Source organism: Bison bison, unplaced genomic scaffold (genome assembly GCF_000754665.1).
Source record: "Bison bison bison isolate TAMUID 2011002044 unplaced genomic scaffold, Bison_UMD1.0 scf7180017864297, whole genome shotgun sequence".
Lineage (NCBI taxonomy): Eukaryota > Metazoa > Chordata > Mammalia > Artiodactyla > Bovidae > Bison > Bison bison.
The window spans coordinates 5062898-5081649 of record NW_011494869.1 but is presented as its reverse complement, the minus strand read 5'-3'; the positions used below and the strand labels follow the sequence as shown (position 1 = coordinate 5081649).

Below are 18752 nucleotides of genomic sequence, written 5' to 3'. Positions count from 1 at the left end.
TCAGGCCCCCTGCATTGGGAGTATGGAGTCTTAGCTACTGGACCACCAACGTAATCCCCTGGCCCTGGGCTTTCTTAAGTGATATTCAGACCCCCATGGCTGTTGGGTTCTGGAGGAAGGAGGGCTTGGGAGGCCTCTGAAGCCATTGGTCTCTCAGTGGCTTCAGACATTTCACCTGCAGAAATAACCTATAGGGTGCAGTTTTCAGTTTCAGCAGATGTAGCGAAGTATAGGGACATTTATTCTGGGTCCCTCGACTGCTTTTCCTACCCACTTTAATTCTGTTCTCATTTCTTAGGACATACCAGGATATTTAGAGCATCTATGGGGGGAATAGAGTGCACAAGGAAGCCAAGATAGAGAGGGTGTTGATGAGTTTCGCAGCACCCTGCGTCCCGCCAGCCCCCGGAGACAGTGTGCTGTGGCGTTCGGCTGGGCTTTGTGAGAACGCAGCTAAGTTCTCCAAAACCCGAGGATAAGTGAGGCTTCCAAGTAAGGGAAGACTGTCCAAGTTCAAGGAGAAGGGGTTTGGTTCCTTGCCTGCCAGGGACAGAAAGTTCTTTCCACATGTGTCTCCCAGTCCTGAGAGCTTTTGAAAGGGAATGTATTCTGCTCTCAGGAAAGAATCACCAGTAGAATAGCTATGAAGGCCTCCTATGAGGAACATGAACACTGACTTCCTCTTCTGAAGCTGGTGGAGGGAGAGGCTGTCAGAGTGGACAGGGAGAGCCCTGTGCTCTGTTTGTTCACCTGTCAGGCGTGTGCTGGGCAAATACCACCCCATTTCCCAGTCCTACAGGTTTCCATGTGTGGACTGCTTTTACTTTCAGTTTCCCTAGTAGAATGCTTGTGTTTTCCTTTCCTTCCTTGTCCTTGTGGAAGTCACACTCGTAATCCACCATCCTTAGTTCTCACGGCTCCCCCTTCTCTTTTCTTAAACGAAGGAAACCTCGTTTATTTTATTTTTTCTAATATTTATCTGGTTGTGTCAGGTCTTAGGTGTGTCACGCGGGATCTTTCGTTGCGGCACACAGACTCTCTACTTGTAGTGCACGGGCTCAGTTGTTCCACGGCATGTGGGATCTTAGTTCCCCAATCAGGGATCAAGCCTGCATCCCTTGCATTGCAAGCCGGCTTCTTAACCACTGGACCACCAGGGAAGTCCCTGTTTTCTCCTTTGATTTAAAGTCCAAGGAACTTACCAAAGTTAAATGTTGACTTCTTAGAAAAAAGATTAAACATTTTATTATGGAAATTCTAGAAATATTCATATTGAAGTTTTCAAATGTGCACAAAGAATCCCCACACCCTCAACACCTAGCTGCAATAATTATCATCTCAAGGCCATCCTTGTTTCATTTGTACCAGGAGTTGGCAAACTGTGGACCTGTTGGCAAAATCCACCTGCCACCTGTTTTCATAAATGAAGTTTTATTGGAACATAGCCCCTCTCATTTGTTTACTTACGGTCCATGGCTGCTCTCATGCTCATTGGGAGAATTGAATAATTGTGACACAGACTGTATAGCCAGCAAAGACTAAAATATTTACTTTGCAACCGTTCGTAGAAGACATATGCTAACTCCTGCTCTGTCATCCTCGTTTGCCCCTCCCCCACCCCATCTTAGATTATTTTGAAGCAAATCCCAGACATCATGTTATTTCATCCAAATTTCAGTATACATGTCTAAAAAATGTTCTCTTTTAAAAGTAAAACCACTGTATTTTTAAGTGTTTACCTACTACCATCAAATACCCAGTCAGTAGTCAGATTTCTCCAATTGTCTCACAAATTAATCATCAACTTTTAACAGGATGTGTTGCACGCTTGTACTTTGTGTGTTTACAGCACATAAAACTCTTTAAGTGTGCTGGTTGCTTGCCTCTTAACCTCTCTGGTTTATAAGTTACGGAAGCCTTGACCTGGTGAACGTATGATGATATCTAAATGAAGATATTTAATAGTGTCTTCTAAGAATGGCTGAGGATTTACTCTTGTTTAAGTGTTGAGGTGGGATACTAGAGCCAGCTTTCTTATTTTCGAGAGAGTTACAATGATATTTTAAGAAAAAGATTCATTTATTTACTCTTGGCTGTGCTGGGTCTTTGTTGTGTGTGGGCTTTCTCCAGTTGGGACGGGAGTGGGCCACTCTTGTGGGGCACAGGCTCTGGGTGCTCGGGCTTCAGTAGTTGCAGCATGAGGGCTCCGTACTTGTGATGTGAGGGCTTAGTTGCTCTGTGGCCTGTGGGATCTTCCCGGACAGGGATCAAATCGGTGTCTCCTGCATTGCAAGGTGGATTCTTAACCACTGGACCACCAGGAAAGCCCTGTAATGTTTTATTGGCTCAGCTCTGTGCCCTCTATAGCCCATGAGTTCTTCCTGAGCTTTAGGCCCTTTGAACTCCTGGCACTTAGTTCTACGATGTAGTAGGGAACCTGGAGAGCACAGAATGCTCAAGCTTTCATTGCTAATTAATGGGAGAAGTTCTGCTCTAGGGAAGTATTGCCATGGTGCGAGCAATCTTGAAACTACAGATGGAGCCACTGCATTGTATCAGCAGTCCTAGTCATCCAGGAGTGAGACTGAGCCGAAAGATTCACTTTATTGTCTGTCCCCTCTGTCTGACCCATGGGACTCTTGTATAAAGACCAGTCGTTTACATGTTTTATCCTCACATTGAGAATCATTATTCCAGTTAGAATAAAGGTTGAAATGCATATTGTCCTAACTTGTTCATAGCTTACAAAAGCTCTTGCCACTTAATAATACCATATGTGTTCCCCGGTGGCTCAGAGGATAAAGCACCTGCCTGCCATGTGGGAGACTTGGGTTCGATCCCTGGGTTGGGAAGATCCCCTGGGGAAGGAAATGGCGGCCCACTCCAGTATTCTTGCCTGGAGAATCCCATGGACAGAGGAGCCTGGTGGGCTGCAGTCCACAGGGTCGCAAAGAGTCAGACACGACTGAGCGAGTTCACTTCACTAAGAGAGTAGCAGATGACACCACCCTTATGGCAGAAAGTGAAGAGGAACTAAAAAGCCTCTTGATGAAAGTGAAAGAGGAGAGTGAAAAGGTTGGCTTAAAGCTCAACATTCAGAAAACGAAGATCATGGCATCTGGTCCCATCACTTCATGGCAAATAGATGGGGAAACAGTGGAAACAGTGTCAGACTTTATTTTTTGGGGCTCCAAAATCACTGCAGATGGTGACTGCAGCCATGAAATTAAAAGACACTTACTCCTTGGAAGGAAAGTTATGACCAACCTAGACGGCATATTGAAAAGCAGAGACATTACTTTGCCAACAAAGGTCCGTGTAGTCAAGGCTATGGTTTTTCCAGCGGTCATGTATGGATGTGAGAGTTGGACTGTGAAGAAAGCTGAGCACCGAAGAATTGATGCTTTTGAACTGTGGTGTTGGAGAAGACTCTTGAGAGTCCCTTGGACTGCAAGGAGATCCAACCAGTCCATTCTAAAGGAGATCAGCCCTGGGTGTTCTTTGGAAGGAATGATGCTAAAGCTGAAACTCCAGTACTTTGGCCACCTCATGCGAAGGGTTGACTCATTGGAAAAGACTCTGATGCTGGGCGGGATTGGGGGCAAGAGGAAAAGGGGACGACAGAGGATGAGATGGCTGGATGGCATCACCAACTCGATGGACGTTAGTTTGAGTGAACTCCGGGAGTTGGTGATGGACAGGGAGGCCTGGTGTGCTGTGATACATGGGGTTGCAAAGAGTCGGACACGACTGAGCGACTGAACTGAACTGAACTGAAGAGAGTAGATCTTAAAAGTTCTCATCACAGGAAAAAAGAATTGTAACCATGTGCAGTGACAAATGTTAACTACACTTACTGTGGTGATTGTTTTGCAATATATACAAATATTGAATCTTTATGTTGTAAAGATAAAACTTAAACCTATTATAATGTTACATGTCAATTAGATCTCAGTTAAAAAAAAAAAGCAACCAGTGATTTTATCCAGGAGCAAAAAGTGTTGGACCTGGTAATTCATATGAGTGCAATGATTTGTCTTCAGACACTGTTAGGTGGTTCTCAGACCAGAGGTGAGCAGGGGGAATAGGCACTATAGAGCATGGTGTTGGGGACCACTGTCACAGAGGACTCCAACTTGGTCTTTAAGAAAGGCTAGGGGTGGACTTCCGTGAAAAGAGGAAGGTGATCCAGGTTAGGGAAACAGTGTGAATGTGAAAGGTGCATTTAGGGAATGATACACGGAGCAGTTTTGGTGGAGTGTAGGGTTTGTGTGAAATAGCAATGATCAAAGTATGTCTAGTAAGGCCCTAGGGTTTGGTGCAGTTGCCCCCTGGAATCAAACAGCATGAAAGGGCCTCCAACTGCTGCTCTGTTTTTATCGATTGTAATTCTGCATAAGATTTCACCTGCTATCAAGGGTGTGATTATGCTGTTTGACAGTCTGAAATTCACCAATGCAGAGGACTTCTAGTTAAACATATGGATCAAACATGTTTATTTCCATTTCTTCTTGAAAACCCACTAAAATGGCAATAAAAGTTATTTTAAAAAGTATAATGATAAAGGCATGGAAGAGGAGAAAAAGCATATGGGAGATTGTAATCAAAGTTTAGTTGCTGGTAGAACTGAGAAAGCTGAAACCCAAGCTTCCAGTGTGGGGTTTCCACCCAAAAGACAGCCAGTCCGCACCATGGAGCCCTAGAAAGCCTCAGCCTTCAGGGACATACGGGGTATGTGTAAGTGAATGTGTTATGTGTAATGAGACTGAAAACCTAAAGTTTAAAACTTGTGCAGGGAGCAGCTAGATTCCTAGGTTGTCAGCCATCACTCCCAACCTCCTGCCACACACGTGTGCACACACACACACATGCAACCACATGGCTGCTGCTAGTGTAAGAAGTTCCTGGTAGAATAGAACCAGTGTGGCAAACATGGTCATAGCTGAAGGCAGAGATGAACTCAGGAAAAAGGGATTAAGTGAGAATGCTATTCTCAGGGAAAATATTGGAAAGTTTTTTTTTTTTTTTTGCTGGGGTAGTGACAGGTGGTTCAGTTGGTAAAGAATCTGCCTGCAGTGAGGGAGACCTGGGTTCGACCCCTGGGTTGGGAAGATCCCTTGGAGAAGGGAATGGCTACCCACTCCAATATTCTGGCCTGGAGAATCCTATGGACTGTATAGTCCATGGGGTCACAAAGAGTCAGACACGACTGAGGGATTTTCCCTTTCACTTTCTTTCAGTGACCAGTCTAAGGGGAGAAAACTATAGATCATGATATTTGAGGATCTTCAAGTGAAACAAGTGAGCAAATTCAGAAATCAGCTTTTAGACATGTTAGCACTCAGGAGGATTGATATAAAGCCATCATCAGATATGCAGGGTTTCAAAAAATTAACTTTGGTCCATCCTCTCTCAGAAACTCCTAGCTGTTTTCTTCCACCAGACAAGAAGAAACAGAGAAAGAAATCGTGAGATGCAGGACACAGGAGACTGACTCAGCTCAGGGGCCATGAGGAAGATGAAGGAGGATGACTTAGGACAGGAATGTAGAGCAGGCCTGGAGAAAAGGGTGCTGGACAGATGAGGCCAAGAGTTAAGTGACCCTGGTGGCACCTGCCCTGTCAAGAGTCTGGGGCTGAATTAGTGGCAGGTCCTTGAAGTCCAAGCTGAATAAAACATGCAGTTCTTAACTCTAGAGAAAAAGAAAAAGTTGTACAAGTAAGGATGTGTATGTATAGTATTCTAGAAAGTTATAATCCAAACCCCAAATATTGATTTAATGATGCTTTTCTAAATTGGGAGGATAGGAAAGGAGAGAGCTTTGTGTGTGTTAGCTGGTAGGGTACAAGAACTAATTCTTCAGCTTTGAGAGTGGCAAGTCCATAGTAATCTCTGACTTGGCAGAAATCAAGAAGTTATGCAGTAAGCATTTATTTAGAAGATACAATCAAGAGTTGAAGGTAATTGTTGCCCCCGGGAAGCAGAATACAGCAATGGGGAGGAGGGCAGGAGACACTGGATTTCATTGTCTCTCCTGTAGTACTGTTTGTGTTTCAAACTATAGATACATGATTCCTTTGCTAACAACTAAAAATAAATAAAGATCACCAGTTGGGAGAATTTATGAGAAAGGTGGGAAGGTTCCAGGTTATTGTGAGCCTTAAATACTAATATGACAGTTTGACTCCAGCATTTCATAAAGGGTCAGTCTGCTGGGGTTACCGTGATGGTAGTTTATGGGCTGGATTGCATGGGAAGGTTCATTCAAGGATACTTGGACATGAAAATGGAAAGTCAAGGACAGGGAGACAAAATAAAAAGAAGCCCTGAGGCTGAGCGGCTTACTGACATCAGTGGGAAAGGGAAAGTCAGGAATGATGGTGTGGTTGCATTCCTGGGTGGTGGACTGATGGAAGGAAGACTGTGGAAGATTCAGGTGTGGGGCGAGAATGATGGTGTTTAGGTGAATCCAGAGTGATGGCTGATCATGAAAGCAAGGCAGTCCAGCAGGCGGAATCCATGCGCAATCCAGGAACGGGCCTTGGGAGGTGAAGAGAAGCCAATTTTAGGGAGCCTTTCAGTTTGAAAGAATCATTGAAGAGGTGGCAGCAAAAGTCAGCTAGGAGGCTAACCCTGAAAGCTGAGGAAAGTATCAGTCAGCCCAAAGCATTATAGTCTTGTGAGTAAGATCAGAATTCAGAGATGGTGTGAGAAGGTAGTCAGGGAACAGAGACCCTCTGACACTTTGGAATCATCCAGTGTGATCCATTGTGGGTTCCTTTTTTCACTGGGTGAATCCTGTTTTCTTCAGTAGTATCTCCATCTTATCTTCTTGAAACTCCTTTTCTCCCCCTTCTCGTTTCAGACTTATAATGGAAAATTCAGGCGTACACCAAATTTGAGAGAACAGTACAATGACTCCCTTGTAACCATGGCCTGGTTCTAACAGTTAGTAAGATTTTGTTTCATCTGACCTCCCACTCTTTAGGGGAGGCAACTGATGAATTGTCAAGCAAGTCCCAGTCATCCTATCCTTTGATCTATAAATACACCACATATGCCTCTAACAGATGAGATTAAAAAAAAAAATCAGAATACCATTATCCCAACATAATTAGCAGGACTTCTGTTACCTCATGTCACGTGCAGTCTGTGTTCCATTTCCCCCGATTGTCTTAAAAACATTTTCACACTTGCTTTGTTTGAATCAGATCCAAACTCAAGATCAACACATTGCTTTTGGCTGATAATCTCATAAGTCTCTCTTAATCTGTAAGTTCCTTCAACCTTTTCTTTTTTTTTTTAAACTATATATTTGTTGACTATCTTGAACATCTGTCTTGTAGAAATTCTCACATAATGAATGTGGCTGATTGTGATTCCTGGTGTGTGTTACATGCTCCTTTATTCCTTATCTTTCCTGGCAAATTAATCATTAGATGTGGAGGCTTCATTAGATTTAAATTCATTTTTTAAAAGTTGAAATATAATTTACACACAGTGAGATAAACAGATTTCTGTTATGCAGTTCACTGAGTTTTGGCAAATGCATACATTCATGTCACGCACACTCCATCAAAATGTAAAACGTTTCTGTTACCCTGCTTTCTTACTTTCTTTTGATCACTTCTTCACCATATATGTGGAAATCAAGCTACACCTACCAAGCACAGCTGAGAATTTTCACTCCCTGTTCTAGCCCTGCCTTGCCTATGGATATTTTAGCGCCAACTTTGGAAGATTGCTTCCTCATTAAAGATAACATGGAGAGTCCTGCTGTCTTTTGCACCAACTCTTCCTATGACCAGTCAATATATTTTTGCTGGCCTCTTATGTCAGGACAATTTCAGTTGCAAGGAAGAAAAATTTGGATCTAAATTGGCTTGAATAATGAAGAGATTTCACTGCCTCATGATCCTGAAAATTCTAGACATAGATCCTGGTTTCAAGGGAACCATGATCCAGTGGTTCAAACGGTATCCCCAGGGGACTGGCTTTTCCCCCCATTTTTCTGCTCTGCCATCCACTGGGTCAACTTCATATTGTGTTTGGGTCCAGGATGTTAGCCAGTCCCAGGACTGCATGCTTTCTCAATCACATCTGGCAAGGAAGACTACATTTTTCCCACTGTAAGTACTAAAAATTATGAGATTCACCCTGATTGGTTTGACATAGGTCACATGCCCACTCCCGGTCCAGTCAGCCATTCAACTCCAGGGTCAGGAGTATAGTCAGCTGCTGCAGAGCCACTTGGATCTCTGACATGAAATCCAGGGGCTGTTGGTAGAAGAGACTGGTTGGGGCTTCCCTGGTGGTCCAGTGGTTAAGACTTCATCTTCCAGTGCAGGGCATGTGGGTTTGATTCCTGGTCAGGAAGCTAAGATCCCACAGGCCTCATGGTCAAAAACCCAGAACATAAGCAACAGAAGCAATCTTGTATCAAATTCAATAAAAACTTTAAAAATAGTTCACATTAAAAAAAAATCTTTAAATGTTAAAAAAAAAAAAAAGATTGGGTCGGTTGCTGCAGGGGCAACCACAGATGTCTGTTAGAATCATCCTGGCCCCCAGAGCGTCCGTGACTGCGCCCCACCTGCCTCTGCCTCCCTGGAGCAGCCAAGCTCCTGGGCCAGACCCTACACCAGACCTTTCCTCGCCATCCTTGCCAGCCTGCCCAGTTTCTCTATGTGAGCGTAGGGGTGAGGTGGTCACCGTGTTCACTCGGAGCTTGATGTTTTCAGCTGGGAGAAACGCACAGACCCCCGAGGCAGGTTCTACTACGTGGACCACAATACCCGGACCACCACATGGCAGCGCCCCACAGCCGAGTACGTGCGGAACTACGAGCAGTGGCAGTCCCAACGCAACCAGCTCCAGGGCGCCATGCAGCACTTCAGCCAAAGATTCCTCTACCAGGTGAGACGCGGGGGCCGGCCACAGGTGGAGGGCGAGCCTCCTGGCGCTATGAAACAGGCAGCTTCACACATTCTCCTTCCACCTGTTCGGTTGAGTAGGGAAAACAGTGGGTAGAAATGTCAGGCCCTGGAGATTTTACTCATTACAGCGAAATTCCTCAAAACTCTGGCATTTCTAACTTAGTGACTCAGTGTCTAGCTTCTGTATTTATGGGCTCAGTACCTGTGTCTGTAACCGAATTTCCCATCTTCCTTCTGAGACTGGATTTCTCTTCCGGTCCTTCCATCCAGGTCCATTTATCCTGCCTTGAGACCTGAAGGTCACTGTGACCTCTCCCATACCTCACCTTTTCAGATCTTTATTATCTGACAGATTCTAAAAGCTGGAGGGACTTTAATGTTCGCCTGAATCTGGGGATGGGCAAACTATGGCCTCTGGACCAAATTGGCCCCCATCTGGTTTTGTAAATTAAAGTTTTATTGGAACACATGTACACTCGGTAGTCAAGGTTTTGACTGTGGCTGCTTTTGTGCTACAGTGACAGAGCTGAGTAGCCACAACAGAGACCAGGTGGCCCATAAAGTCTAAAATATTTTTTTTATGGCTGTTTACAGAAAAATTGTATGGATCCACCAGTCTAGATCAACTTCTTCTATCTGATTCTTGATTTTCCCCTTCTCCTCCCACCTGGAAGGTGAAGGCAGCCTTGGAATTGTCTCTTTGCTGGCATTCTCTCTGATCTGTACTGTTTTGAGCAGAGCTGTCTTCAAATATCACTGTCATTTTGTCACTTTTTAAAAAAATCACTGTGGAGGGTTTAAGGGAAGGGGGCTTTGCTCTGAATTGATCACTGGTTCAAAACCTTCTGTGGCCATTACCTTCAGAATAACATTAAAATTTTATAGTCCAGGATTCAGAGTTTTGTGGTCCTGTGTCCCTTTAGGAACTTTCCTTCCTGGGTGTCTGTCTCACTGGAGCCCTGGGTTCCCAGCAACCCAGTGCTTGGTGGGGAGCCTCTTTGACAGAGAGGTGGGATTCTCAAGTTGTAACTCTGATTGCATTTTCTCTGAGCCCCTTGAATTTGAAGCTTGGGATCTGTAATATAGAACCTGTACGAGGTGTGGTATATTGGAGGTTGGAAACTTGTTGAGCTGGTCTATGATATTACCATGTTTAACAAACATTATTTCTGTTTGAATTGAACTTCAACCCATGTCTAAGTGCTCAGAAGACCTGTAATTCCAGTTAACTGAATAGCATTCATCATCAGCTTTGCCATCATTTCCACCTCTTTTTCTGTTCACTCAAAGCATGAGCCACTGCATCAACCATAAGACATTGCCCTTGGCTGGCTTTTTACTTCTTTTGTTCGTGGGGGCTGACTGCTCAGCATATAGTGTTTGCTTAGTATGAATGAGCAGAAAGTCCGCTGTTTGTCACATTGAGTTGCCTGCAAGGTCAGCTTGATGTCTGTCTACACCCGTGCCCCGTGGTGTGTACCTAGTTCAGCATCTATACTGCTGGGCATCTGGCCGCCCACTCCACAGCCCTTCTACATATGCTGGGTATCATGTTCTGCTATGTTTCAAAACTGGGTAGAATCTGACCCTTTCCTGCATTTCAGAAATTATTCCTCTTGAGTTGGGCCCCAAGGACTTTCCCTGCCATTTCTTTGGGTGGTCGTGGCTGCAAAACTGGGATGGTCTGAGCAGCTTTGTCCTTTGACTTAGAGACAAGGACGCATTTTAGGAGCCTTGCATAGTTTTTTCTCCCTGCTTACCCACTTTCTCAAATTGAAAAAGAAAAATCCATTGAAGGGCTCCTTCTCCCCCTTCCCTTCCCACACACCGTGTGGGTTCTGTCGGTTGGCCCAGATGTTTGGTGTGTGAAAGGGAAGATTCTGGAGCTCACGTCTGCTTGTGCTTTTGGAGGCATCATCTCCCTCACCTGCCTCTCTCATTTCAACAACACCATTCTGGGCCTGCAGAGGTAGAACTTTGACTTGGAGTGTCCCCTGAAAGTAAAAGTTCAGGGCTTAAAATAAAAAAGTCCATTCTGAGTCCTCTAACACGGTTTCCTCAGCGTGGCTGGGGATCCAGGAGGGTTCTAGATGGAGTGATGATTCACTTTTCTCCCTGAAACAAGACTCATGTTGAAAAATGGGCAGGCCTCTTTTTTTTGGGTCAGCTCTCAATGTCTCTCTGTTGACTTCCCTCCTCTTTGGAATTGGTTTACCCCTCTTGTTTGCTGTGGTGCCATGTCCTGGTTGCAAGTAAGAAGAGTCGCTTTCATAGAGTTATTTTGGGGTTTGGCCTTGGCCCAGGGTTTGACTTGGAAGACTTAAGAACTGATACTATAGCAGTGGCTTCCCCTCCTCCTCCTCCTCTGCCCCTGCTGCCGCTGCTAACACTCCTGGGCCAAAACCAGACCTTATTCTTCTTTGCTGCCCTGCAGAGAACATGAACTATACAGTTTGACGTGGAAAGTCTAGGGAATCCCAGATGGCAGCCTCCTGCAATTCCTTCCAGCCTAACACACACCTTTTTCTATCTCTCTGCTACTGTTCCTTTACTTCTTTTTAAAAATTAATTAATTAAGCATATGGGATCTAGTTCTCTGACCAGGGATTGAACCCGGGCCTCCTGCATTGGGAGCACAGAGTCTTAACCACTGGACCACCAGGGAAGTCCCGATCATTCTTTTTTTAAAAAAAATATTTATTTATTTTGGCTGCACCAGGTCTCAGTTGCAGCATGCAGGATCTTCAGTCTTTGTTGTGGCTTGCGGGTTCTTTAGTTGTGGCACGTGGGATCTAGTTCCTTGATCAGGGATGGAACCTGGGCCCCCTGCCTTGGGAGCGTGGAGTCTTAGCCACTGGACCACCAGGGAAGTCCCTCGGTCCCTTATTTCTTACACATTTCCCTCTCCTGATGCCCCAGAGTGCCTTTGTTACTTGTGATCATCACATGCACACTTGTGTTTGACCCATGCTGTCTTGCTTTGCCATCTGTTTTTGTGGTCTTGCTGCCGTCCACAGAGCAAGCCCAGCCTGTTCCTGTGCATCTTCTAATTGCAAAAGGACCCTGCTCGCAGCCTGCTGCCATTTCTGTGGCCACTCCTCCTCCTCTGCCACCTCAATCCTCTAATAATCAGAGGAGAACAGCCAGTGTCAGCAAGACCGAAACACATCACTCTGTGGCTGCTAACGCGTGACGCAAAAGTGCTCTATCCAGAAACAGTGTTTCTTACTCTGTAAAGAGTCCCTTGGATCAAATTCTCAAGCCACCTGAGGTTTCTTATGCGCCTACTGGTTGCATCCTTTAAAAAAAAAAAAAGAAAGGAGCCTGCCTTCCACACTGTAACCTCTGTGCTCTCCCCAGAATTTGTCTTGCCCTCGGCTGTATTTGCTAGACATTCTTTATTTCTGAGTTGGTATCTTAAAATATTACTGGAACTTATTGCTCAGTCCCTGAGGGACTTGAACTCACGTGAGCCCTCTGGCTCACGGCCTGCACCCCAGTTCTCCCCACCCAGGGATGGTTACCAGGAAAATCATTCAACAGCATTCCTTTCTCTTCCTGATAATAAAGGAAGCTATCTTGGTCTCTTGGGGTCACTGGCACACCCCAGGGTCCCCCTTCTGCCAGCAGTCTCCCCACGCCCCTCTCTCTGTGGCTCTCCCAGCTGTGCTCCAGGTAGCACTTGCAATCTCTTGTTTCAGGGGAAGGTGTGGAAGAAGAAGAGAAGGGGCAGGTGATTGGCTCATTGCAGACATGGGATTTTGGGGTTTGGGTTTGCTGGCCAGAAAATATAGATTTTAATTTTTTTAATGTCTCCTTGGCTTCCTTTCATCTCCTCTAAACATATTTCAAGTTGTACTGTATACATTAGGGAAGAAATATCTGAAATAATCAAGTGCTTTGCTTTAACTGTTAAGAGGTAAAATCATGAGTGTCAGCTTCCACTGACCCGTTTCATATATTTGCTCACGTTTATCAGTCTCTGACTTCTCTCCCTTCCTCTCTCTCTCTCCCCCCGACCCCGTGCTGGGGAGGGGGTGATCTAATAGGATGAGAATGAGAGCATACCAAAGGCATTTGTCAGAAAAACCACCTGGATGAGAAAGAGTTAACATCGTGTAAAGTTTCTGACATTAAAAGAAGGCAAAGGTTAAGAAAGGGGCCTGTAAACATTTTTTTTTAACTTTATATACTTATTTATGCTGTAGCGTGCAGTATGCGGGGTCTTAGTTTCCTGACTAGGGATCACACCCATGCCCCCTGCATTGGAATTGCGGCGTCTTAACCCCTGTGCCACCAGGGAAGCCCCAAACATTTTTCATTTCTAGTTCAGTACACGTCACAGAGGCTGTGAGGAAAGACCTTTTGGTGTATTGATTTGTAGAGTTAGACAGGAGATGACTGTAAGCCCACTGAAGCCTGGTTGGTACCAGTTGGGAGCTAATTTCCCATCAGAGCTCCTGGATGCTTTGCAGATCATTTGTTTACTCTGAAAACAAAACAAAATAAACAAAACAAAAACACAGAAAAATCAGCAAAAAAAAAAAAACCCAAAAATTACACCAAATGCTGCTGCTTTTAATTTCTTGACATAATCTTTCCTGTAGTCCTTCCCTTTTGCAAGGACATCCATTGCTCTAGCTCAGTGCTCACCCACTGGCTTCATTATCTGAAGCGCATGTGTGTTTCACAAGGTGGTTGCTTTCCTTCATTGCCGAGTATAGCTACGAAAAAGTCAGAGGAGCTTGGATTTTATGAGATGCTCACTCCCCTCATTCCCCCACCTCCACACACACACACCAAAAAAAAAACCTCCATGAATTTGGGAGGTGTTTTTTTCCCCCCAGTAACCATCAGACAAATCTGAATTGTGGTGACAAGCGTAAGGTTGAGGGCAACATGCCTCAAATCGAGGACAGCCTAGCGTCCCACACCTTGGAGAAGTCTCACCCTGCCTCTGCTGAAAGGTGACTCCGTTCCATCAAGGGACCTGTGGTTTCCAGACTTAAACGTCTTTGTTGCAACTTGATTTGGAAGAGATGCCTGTGTCGCCACCACCTCGGAAAGAAAGTTGCTCTGTCATTTCAGCTGGGGGTGGAAGGGGTTTCGTTGGCCGTTGAGTTCTACCAATGTTTTCTCAAGCTGAGACTGAGCTCCATTCATTCTCCTGCCCGTGTGTGGCTCCATCGGCCCCAGACGGGGCCAGCCAGGCAGCCCGAAGTCTGCACTGAGAACTTGATCCGCCTAACATAGCGATTAAATTTTAGTAAGTGAAATAAAAATGCTTTGGCGAGAGAGAAGAAGAAGAAGAAGAAGAAGAAAAAAAACAACAGAAAGAGAGAAAGCAAGCAGGGAACAATGCTTGTTTTATTTCACTCTGAAGAGTCTTTGACAGCCCCCCCTTCCCCGCAGGATATGAGAACTCTCGGGCTGCTGCAGCCTGGCCCCAGGGACCCCACAGCAGAATTAGGCAGGGGCTGGGGGGCTCTAATGTAAACAGTAACCCTCAAGGCCTGGAGTCAGCCTCCCCAACCCTGCTTCTTTCTTTCTTTCTCCTGTCTCCCCTTCTCTCTCACCACCTCGCCCCCAGCCCCACCTCCCCAGACAGGCGCCCACAGAACACTGAACAACTTCAGGTTCAGGCCGGAGGAGAATAAAGGTGCTTTGTGAAGGGAAGCCAAGCGTTCCTGGGGGAGGTGAGGGGCCCGGGGCCTGAATGTGCCCTCAGTCCGTCGCATACACGGCTGCTCCCTCTCCCTGCGCACCCAGGAGTGGGGTGGAGGGAGGAGGGCCCAGCCCCCAGCCAGGAAGCTCTGGGCGTGGGCAGGGCTTGTGGGAATGATTTCATTGGAAAGGCCTGCGATATTTTTTCCCCTCCCGTGTGTGGTTCTTGGAGAAAGTTGGAGGTGGTGGTGGTGATTTCAGTCGCCTTGGCTGCCCTGAGCAGGAGCTGAGAGGAGGCACCAGGCCGAGCTTGCCGGGCAGCCCTGCTCCGGGCCCTCCTGCCACGCCTGGGGCCCGCTCCGGGCCTCGGCTCACCTTCACCTGCACACCTCTCCCTCCCTCTCGCTCCACCCTCTTCACTACCTGTCCCGGCCCTCAGTGTGCAGGGTTCTTTTGGGGTTTTTTCCTTCGAAGAAGAAGAAGACTTTGGAGAGGAGCAGATGCCACCTAAGGCCCCACTGTTTGCTCTGCAAAGTGCTGAAATGTGGAAACTAGTCCTTGGCAGTTTTAATTTTGATCGATTGGTTTATTTTTATCCAGCGGCTTTTTTTTTTAACCCCTGTGTTTTGCTGTGTTTCTGTGTTTAGTCTTCGAGTGCTTCCACTGACCATGACCCACTGGGCCCGCTCCCTTCCGGCTGGGGTAAGTATTGAGTTCTCTGTTCTGTACCCTCAGGGCGTTAGCTGATGGCTCTATGGCGCTCTGTCCTCTTTCCCCATGCGTCTTCCTCATTCTTCTGCCTCCGTTCCCCTGTTTCGACTCTTTCCAGCACACCCTCCAGGGATGCCCAGCTGGAACAGTTGCAGGCGATGGGGCTGGAAGGTGGGGAAAATAGCCGAGCTCTCCTGCACCCCCGGAACACCTCCTCTGCCATCACTGCCGGGGCCTGACCCTATGCAAGAAATGTCCCAGCAGCCATGGGACTGTTGGGTTGCAGTGCTGACTTTCAGGGTGCCCCCTCAAGAATCCATCCTATGTGGTGAAGGCATTGTGACACTGGCTGATTCCTAGATGCATTTGTAGGTCTGTGGCTGTCTGCCGAGACACCTTACCATACCTTTCTTTGCAGTTGAGATGGTGGAGGACTTCAGCTCAATTTTGAATCATGGAAGCCATCTTTTTACTTGTGATAAATGTCTGTGAAAGGGGCCAGAGGGAAGCAGATGAGAGAGTTGAGTGTGGGCTGCTGACATTAGAAAAGTGTACCATTGCTAGTTTATAATGCCATGCTGGATTCTCCCTGTCACTGGAGAATCCCAAGTCCTTCGTGTCGTTGGCCAGTAATGAGTTAGAGGGATGGACAGCCGTGACCTGAGAGAGATGGTGGGCCTTATGACTATTTTGGGAAGGAGTGGCTGTGCCAAAAGCGGTCATGAGAGATGGTGGGACTCAGCGCATTCTGCAGCTCTGATCTGGGTCAGGGTTTTGTTCAGTATATATGCCGAGAGTCCTTGGGAGCTGAAGAGGGCAGACTTTGCAAAACTTGGCATATGTCGGGTTTAATTTGTTTGTTAGGCCTGCAGGAGACAGTGAACGCCGGTTCAGTGGTGTTCACAGGTGGTGTGAAGTTGGGCAGGGGTGTGCTTCCCAACAAAGGAGCTGACAATGATAGGATGAGCATCACCTGAAAAGTGCAGCTTGTGAGCTGGATCCTGTTGATGCAGACACAACTACTGCCTGGTCATAATTTATGGGGTTACATCAACCCCCAGAGACCCCTAGGGTATCACTTAGTCAATTACCACTGCATTCCAGGGCACTGCAAAGACCCTCTAGTCCTTCTAGTGGGATATTATCTGTTAGTGAGGTCCCCCCATTTAGTTCTTGATTTTCAGCTCAGGAATCCCTTAGTCACACAGGTGATTCATCTGACTCCCTGAAAGAATGAAAGGTCATAGTTCATTGTTGTCTCAGAGTTTGACAGCAAGTCAAACATGAGCAGGTCAAATAGGTTCCCTGGCTGGGCAGGAAAGGACTCATCAGATGAAATGAGAATTGTGTAAAGCTATCTGGCAGACCCTGTGACCTACAGTGGGATCCCAGAGTTGTTCCTGGATCCCTAGAGTCAAGTGGTTTGTTTCCATACCAGTTCTGCTAAATGATGATCACCAAGTAGGAGCTGCAGTGGGGTCTTGAGAACAGCTCCCAGATGCCAGGTGTGAAATAGCTGAGATGGGAATAGGAGCCATGGCTGGAGTCAGCGCTATTTTACGAATGATCAGGAAAACACACAAGACTGTGATGATGTGAAACTGAGAGGAAAAGGAGCATCTGGCCAAGGGCCCGGGAACCTTCCTGATGGAGTCCTCTGGGCTTTGTGTTGGCTTCCCCAGGGCCCATCTCCCCAGGGAGAGTTAAGAGTCTAAGAATAGCAAAACCAAAGGAGAGTTGCGTTTAGGGCAAGCCTGCTGTTGAGTCTACTGTGCTCAGTCCCGGGTCCCTTTCGGCTCCTCCAGCAGAGACTCCACGTTCTCCCCAAGCACTGACCCAGGGGTCCGGACACCTTAGGTTTAGATCCACGTCGTCTCAGCTCCTCTGACCCTGGGTGTGTGACTGAATGCTCCCGAGTCCCTTTCTTCCTAGATGAAGTTGGGCTAAGATGTTTAAGGACTTTCCCAGCCCTCAAACTACCACGTTGTATGCAGCAAGGTGGTTCCCATGGGCCACGGGAGGCCCTCATGTAGTGACAGTGGCATCGGCTGGCTGGACAGATCCCCCAGGCTTGGCTTTGGTCCTTGGCCAAGAATACATGGACAGTCTAGTTCATAGCAGAAGCTTCTGGGCTGGGAGTGGCTCCCCGATCCCCTCACAACCCTGTCAGGAAGCCAGTCCTCTGTGGAACAGTCCCACAGGCTGTTCTGAGGTGATGGGAGCTCTGTCATAATCCCAGGCACCTTCTTTTCTTTCTTTTCCTTTTGTCTGTTGTTTTTTGAAATTTCCATCAAGTAATGGATACCAGGTAAGGCAGACAGGGACCAGGACCCTTGGTTGATACTGTGAACATTGCAGGCTGCTGCTCAAGGGGTGGGGGCTGGGCTCCATAGTTCTGGATCTTTTTCAGCTTTTGGGTTCCCTGTAGCTTCTGGAACTGATTATTTTTATTTCTTTAATTTCTCCCTGTCATCAGTAAAGAGGGAGGGCCATGCACATTGTTTGTTTTCAGGACAGAAACAGTGTTGAAAGCCGAGAAACTTTTAAGTTGGGAAAGGTGAGCGCTATCTTGCCTGCCATCCACCTGGAACTAGTGGGTGCCCCCTTCAGTCCCTCTCAGAATCACCAGCTAGAGTTGAGCTTGCCCCTGCAGCCCATACTTTCTCCCTCAAACAACTCAGAGTCATCGTTAGTACAGCAGTAAAGGGCCAGAGAGTAAATATTGTCCAAAGGAGAAAGTATGTCTGAGCTCACCAGACACTGCCCCTCTTGAAGCACACACGTAGGAATAATACTAGGACGCCCACAGCCCCAGGTGTCTGCATGTATGCACAACATAGAGATTTTGCTGGGATGTGGGAGTTTGAGAACCAAACTTTGCCTTTAAGCAGGAGGGTACAGAGGCCCGGTGGTGCTGAGCAGAGAGGTATGAGGGAAAAGGCAGCCTCCCCCCCGTGCCCCCAGTGACCCTGCCTAGGGGACAGGGATGCCTAGGTTGGCTGCATCCGAGGACCAGAGAGTAGCCGTGATGGACTGGGGTGGGCGCCAGGGTCGAGGGGAGGCTGGGCTGTGTCTGCACTTTGCACACAGCTGGATGCAATTACGCCTCTGGTTTCAGCTGGCCTGCTCCCCCTCTGTGTTGCCACACCGCCCGCTTCCCTCCAGCAAACCAACCGAAGACGGTGCTTCATCTTGAGTTGAAAACGTGTATACCCCTCCCCTGCTCCCCAGTAGGGAAAGATCCTCTTTGTCCTTTTTTTCGCCAGTGACAGACATGAGTGAGCCAGGCTTGCGCTGGTTAAACTTCTCTAACAGGGTGGGGACAGAGGCAGAGATGCAGACCTAGCACCCAGGAGGTGGGAGCCAGAGGGGAGAGGACATGGGCTCAGCGTGCCTCAATCTGAGCGTCCACTTTTCTTTCTCCTCCCCGGCAGAGAAGAG

The 18752-nt window shown here is 47.0% G+C and overlaps 1 protein-coding gene across 1 annotated transcript in view; it reads left to right on the top strand.

Moving 5' to 3' along the window:
• The window catches only part of WWP2 (WW domain containing E3 ubiquitin protein ligase 2), a 149397-nt gene that overhangs the window by 116110 nt on the left and 14535 nt on the right, over positions 1-18752 (top strand). Inside the window, exons 11-12 of the mRNA XM_010851108.1 lie at positions 8742-8916; positions 15248-15310. Of these exons, the coding sequence (XP_010849410.1) occupies positions 8742-8916; positions 15248-15310 (238 nt within the window). The remainder of the gene's footprint in view (positions 1-8741; positions 8917-15247; positions 15311-18752) is intronic.